The following is a 6,458-nucleotide window of genomic DNA, read 5'->3' on the forward strand; positions in this document are numbered from 1 at the left end:
ATCAATACTTTTTAAAAATAGGGGACGAAACAATATTTCCTTATATGCAGAGTTCCTTTAATATGAGATTCTCGAATTTATAGTTGGTAGAATTATCTTGCTTTAGTGCTATCTATCATATCAGGTTAAGAATTAGAAATGTAATTTCCTAAAGATGTGAAAAAAGCCGTTGGTGGAAGGCAGAGTACAGCTTCAAAAGTGGATGACGGATTGAGCTGAGCTGTATAATTAGGACTTGAGGAATCTGCAGCTTCTTGGCTCAACGATGCTGGCGTTTAGAACTCCACTCATTGTTAATCCAAGAATTTCTAAGACAAAGGTGTTTTTGCTAGACTGAAAGTTTCATATGAACTGTCAGTTAACCCATCTCTGCCGCTTTACCAAGCACTCATGTGTTATATTTATATATTATCTCTGTATTTTTTTGGACTCTCATGATGAATATTCATGATTGTTTACCATTTGTTTATGTGTCTATTCCAGTTTTCTCTTAACATTACGCAGTCTGTTGGCCGAAAATGGTTTGTGAATCTGTGGTTCATGGTATTCTCTAAATATTTAGAAAAAGACCAAAGAATTCAGTAATCAATAAATGTAAGAAAAGGATGGGTAGAAGAAGATAGGCTGGGCGCTGTGGCGCACACCTGTAATGCCAGCACTTTGGGAGGCCGAGGTGGGTGGATCACGAGGTCAGGAATTTGAGACCAGCCTGATCAACATGGTGAAACCCCATCTCTACTAAAAATACAAAACTTAGCTGGGCATGGTGATGCACACCTGTAATCCCAGCTACTTGGGAGGCTAAGGCAGGAGAATCGCTTGAACCCAGGAGGCGGAGGTTGCAGTGAGCCAAGATCGGGCCACTGCACTCCAGCCTGGGTAACAGAGTGAGACTCTGTCTAAAAATAAAAAAAATAATAAAAATAAAATGTAAAAAAAAAGATATAACACTTAAAACAGTGAAATGGGTATGGGAAACTGGTTCCTTTGATGATTTAAAGGAAAATCTCTATTTTACCATAATCAGGGATATGAATTTTATTTCTTACTCCTCAAGCCTGTACTCAGCAAATCTTTGCTAAAAAAAATTTCCCAAATGATGAGTTTGTTTTCCTGGGGTTAAACCATATACATATACCCACTAGAAGCAATCGTAAAGAAATACAGAAAAAGGGCCGGGCGCGGTGGCTCAAGCCTGTAATCCCAGCACTTTGGGAGGCCAAGACGGCGGATCAGGAGGTCAGGAGATCGAGACCATCCTGGCTAACACGTGAAACCCCGTCTCTACTAAAAAATACGAAAAACTAGCCGGGCGAGGTGGCGGACGCCTGTAGTCCCAGCTACACGGGAGGTTGAGGCAGGAGAATGGCGTGAACTCGGGGGGCGGAGCTTGCAGTGAGCTGAGATCGCGCCACTGCACTCCAGCCTGGGCGACAGAGCGAGACTCTGTCTCGAAAAAAAAGAAAAAGAAATAGAGAAAAAGTTTTGCTTCCCTCACTTTTGGTCAGTCTGTTCTTAGGATCAGAATTAATGTTCCTTCCTGTAGGACACAGCAATGCAAAAAAAGAGGAAGCACAAGCTCAAAAAACAAATCTAAAGTTTGGAGAAATAGATTTCATTTTTAAACAGTCTCAACATGGAACTTGCATGGGACATCCATGGCAGGACTGACAGGTTCCATGACCAAAATGGTACAGCCCTTCCCACCTTCTCATTTATTCTGCTTTGTAACTTAACACTATTATGCCAATGATAATTTAACTAGAAAAAGTTCCTGAGAGAATAACAAATCTGTGATTTTATTATGTCTTTTAATTGATCATGTTTTGCAGCTTTCAGATTCAGATGTCAATAATTTGTTTCTATTATCAGAGTATATAAATCCCATGCAAACATATCTCAGCATAACTGATTTTGTTTCCAAATCATTAAACAGGATAAAATGTTATTTGTTGTAAGCTGTTGACATTTGTAAGGGAATTTTGTTTCACTGAATATTTTTAAAGATGCCGCCAGAGCATTAACCGTTATTTCATTTTTACGTAAGTTGAAGAAAAATGAAACTAGATAGTATGTTCTCGGTTTGCAATCTACAAAGGGGAATTTTATTGCTTAAATTAAGATTTCATTTTCTGGCCTGCGCAAGAGACTTCTATATCTAAAATATGGACATACGTTTTTCATATTTTAGAGTTCATTGTATGGAAAAATACCATCAAAGTTGACCAAAAAATTTTGAAAATCCTTACCAGTTGTTTGTCATATGTGAAAGTCTTATGATTACTTTACTTTTATTTATTTTATCTTGTTCTCTTGCTGGTTATTGGCAGACTCAGACTCAGTCTTTCTGTTTTCACAAAGAACTCATGAAGAGGACGATAGGGAAACCCACGTATGCCTTTGAGGCTAGGGACTATGTTGTAAGTTCACCTGTGATGGCCAGGTCATACAGTCATGGCACAGCCACTAACCCCATTCACAGCACCAAGACTGGGGACCCAGAGGCACTCTGTTATGCTTCCACACTACAAAATGAAATTCTTAATTGAGAGAACTGGATACCAGGAAAAAAAAAAAAAAGAAAAAAGCCTAATCGTGTAAATTCAACCACAGGCAACTTTATCCGAAAAAGCTTGCATGAATAAAGGAAGCAAACTTTCTAATAACAGTGGTGAGCTGAGCTTGTTTTTTTTGTTTTTCTCTTTTCATTCTAGTTCTGGTAAAAATCTTTAAAGGGACTGTGACTGCCGTCTGAGATATCATTGAGTATGACTTTACCGCAGAATTTCACGCATAAAAACACAGCTGCAGTGCGTGGTCACGGGAGAGTGGCGCTCTTACAGACGGCAGTGTAGCTCAGTCACCCATATCCATGTTTGTAACAAATGGATCCATAAGGGAGTTATGCCCTAAAGCTCGGAGAACAAACAAACAAATCAAGGAAGCGTGAGCGATTTCCTAGCACAGTAAAATGATTTTGCTTCTCTCTATGTATCTATATATTGATTTTTCACTGTCCCCTTTCTTTGTACTTGAGGTTAGTCCTGTGACTGTCCAATAACACATGGGCCCGCCTGGGCTGCGTTCCCCATGTGTTATTGACGCTTGTGGCTCCCACGGCTCTTTAACTGTCGCCTGAAACTGACAGCTTTTTAATTCTTCAGGTGTCTAGCAATGCACTTAATGAAATCTTCAAAATTATTATTTTAGCCAGTGATTTCGCTTTCTAATTTTAAGAGAAATTCTAATTGGCTGGCTTACAACTTAAGACTGAAAACCAGTATAGAATGATTAAAAAGAAATTCCACGTACTGTGATGGCACTTCTCGTATTAATAGATCATCCATCACAAATAAAATGGAATTTGTCTGAGAATTTGGTATTTCCTATTCAATGGGGAATCTTTGTTCAATCCTAACGACTCATTTTTACTATGAAGTGTTATAATCTTCCTCTATACAATATTTTGAGGTGAGAACTCTGTGGAATGCTTAAGGAAGAATATGTAACTTTGCGTAATGAAAGTAGCCGAGTAGAGAGCAAATAGTGTATCTAGTTGAAATGTTAGTTCTTTGAATTAGCAATGTTTAGACAATAATGTGTGAGAAAATATCTGTATATGGTAGTGTGCCTTGTAGGAAAGATATTTGGAGTTTTCTGCTGTGCACCATAAGTCTTGTCTGTGCGTACGATGAATTCCAGTTGTGATCAGTAGATTTATGCTCAAGTTCACAGGTGGGCTGGAATCTCTGTAGGCTGCCTATGTCAGACAGTCAGGAATGTGACTGTATGTACCATTTTCCCCCTGCCAAAGTTTATCTTTCTGTTTCTTTCCTGTAAAATCTCATGTTTCTATATAGTGACAATTTATTTAAAAGGTCATTTTTTATTTACAAAGAAGCGTCAACTTTGAATCAATCTCAAATTAAGAATTAGTTTTTTAGGCCGCGTGTGGTGGCTCACACCTGTAATCCCAGCACTTTGGAAGGCTGGGGTGGGTGGATCATTTGAGCCCAGGAGTTTGATATCAACCTGGGCAACATGGTGAAACCCCCATCTCTACCAAAAAATACAAAACATAGCCAGATGTGGTGGCACGTACCTGTAGTGCCGCCTCCTGTATGTACCAGGAGACTGAGGTGTGAGGATCACTTGAGCCCTAGAGGTTGAGGCTTCAGTGAGCTGAGATTGTGCCACTGTACAACCTGCCCTGTCTCCAAAAACAAAACCAAAAATCAGCAAATTGATAAGTAAATACATACTTTAAAAAGAGCAGTCATGGCCGGGCACAGTGGCTCACCCCTGTAATCCCAGCACTTTGGGAGGTGGGCGGATCACGAGTTCAGGAGTTCGAGACCAGCCTGAGCAACAAGGGGAAACCCTGTCTCTACTAAAAATTCAAAAAATTAGCTGGGCTTGGTGGCAGTCACCTGTAATCCCAGCTACTCAGGAGGCTGAAGCAGGAAAATTGCTTGAACCTGGAAGGCAGAGGTGGCAGTGAGCCAAGATCACGCCACTGCACTCCAGCCTGGACGACAGTGCAAGACTCTGTCTCAAAAAAAAATAAAAAGATAAAAGAGCAGTCACAGTGGATAATTCTCCAAATGGGCTCAGAGTTTCACAGAAAGCCTCAGCAGACACCATCCACGGAGCGAGGGGTGACACCCACTTCTCCGGGGGGAGAGAACGTTGTCCTCTAGCCTGGCTGCAAGTCTTTCCAGGTCCTGCTGGTAGTTTCTTAGAGCAACTGCTCGTCAGCTCTTTGTTACCAATTTACCCATTTCAGACTTTGCCTTCATGTCAATGTTTATATTTATTAGAGTTCCTTAATATTAAAATATTACTTTCCTGTCATGGAAGTCATTGGTGTTCAGACTTGTTTTAGTCTGTGTGAAACTTTCCATGGGAAATTTGGAGAACAAAAAGGTTGTGTGATTATATTTTTTCTTTTTCTTTTTTTTTTTTGAGATGGAGTTTCGCTCTCGTTGCCCAGGCTGGAGTGCAATGGTGCGATCTCGGCTCACCATAACCTCCGCCTCCCGGGTTCAAGCAATTCTCCTGCCTCAGCCTCCCAAGTAGCTTGGATTACAGGTGTGCACCACCACGCCGGGCTAATTTTGTATTTTTAGTAGAGACGGGGTGTCTCCATGTTGGTCAGGCTGGTCTCGAACTCCCGACCTCAGGTGATCCATCACCCTCTACCTCCCAAAGTGCTGGGATTACAGGCGTGAGCACCCAGCCCTGTATTTTTTCTTTGATAGTCATTATGTGTCACCAACTACAAGCTTCCTTTAGTTTACATCTAGGCTGAGGTGGCCAGTACAGGCCTGTAACAGAAACCGTCCTTTTCTCTCTGATCTTTGCTCTGGCAATGTGGAGCCTAAGAAGAATTTCATTAGGGAGCAGCCCTTCTTGTGAACTTTTGCACAGATCTGCTACAAGTCATTTTTATAAATCAGCGGGTAGACGTGTGTTATTGTAATATGGCAGAACTGACCAAGTTCCTCCTCTTCTGATGTGTTGTTTTTGTTTTTTTTTCTCTTTCTCTCTCTCTTTCTCTCTATTTTTCCCATACCTCTCCAATTTTTACATGAAGCTTTCTCTCAAGCTGGTAAGCACAATTGTTCCATGCATGTCCTGAGTCTAATCAGGTTTTCCGGCGTGTCTTTTATGAATGCTATGCCATGCACAACATGTCTTCAAAGTTAACTTGGTTTGTGTTTCTCTTACGTGTGCTTTTGTTGGTGTTTCCTTATTAGACTTCTTGGATACAAAGGTCCAGAATCTAATAGAGGTGATCTTAATCTTTTCAAGTTGCTAAGAAAATTAACACTTAACTCACGACTTGATGTTATTACTGGGGCCTTAAGAGGAGGACAAATGTTAATAAAGTGTCTATACAAATATGAACGTAAAGGCCGGGCGCAGTAGCTTACGCCTGTAATCCTAGCACTGTGGGAGGCCAAGGCGAGTGGATTGCCTGAGCTCAGGAGTTTGAGACCAGCCCGGGCAACACAGTGAAACCCCGTCTATACATACAAAAAATTAGCCGGGCGTGGCAGCGTGCGCCTGTAGTCCCAGCTACTCGGGAGGCCGGGGCAGCGAACTGCTTGAACCCGGGAGGTGAAGGGTGCAGTGAACCAAGATTGCAACACTGGACTCTAGCCTGGGTGACAGAGCAAGACTCCTTCTCCAAATATATATATATATATATATATGTATATGTAAATATTAAATCTTGGGGGGTGTCTGTTGGATCATTTTGATATAAAAGTAAATTTAATAGTTGAAAAATGTTCCTATTTGAGAACCATAGAAGTAGATGAAAATATCTGGGAGCCTGAAGGAGCCGTGCAGGAATGATCCCAGCCGGCAGCGGCTACCCGGGTTTGAGGCCACCTGTGGGAATGGAAGACTGTGGAATCTTTATGGCGCGACGTAGATATGTTGGTGCCTTG

The 6,458-nt window shown here is 41.3% G+C and overlaps 1 protein-coding gene across 1 annotated transcript in view; it reads left to right on the forward strand.

The window, feature by feature from the left end:
* Positions 1-6,458, forward strand: part of FNBP1 (formin binding protein 1) — a 119,902-nt gene that overhangs the window by 76,393 nt on the left and 37,051 nt on the right. Inside the window, exon 9 of the mRNA XM_011971202.1 lies at positions 5,597-5,611. Within this exon, the coding sequence (XP_011826592.1) occupies positions 5,597-5,611 (15 nt within the window). The remainder of the gene's footprint in view (positions 1-5,596; positions 5,612-6,458) is intronic.

This window comes from Mandrillus leucophaeus, unplaced genomic scaffold (assembly GCF_000951045.1).
Source record: "Mandrillus leucophaeus isolate KB7577 unplaced genomic scaffold, Mleu.le_1.0 Scaffold99, whole genome shotgun sequence".
Lineage (NCBI taxonomy): Eukaryota > Metazoa > Chordata > Mammalia > Primates > Cercopithecidae > Mandrillus > Mandrillus leucophaeus.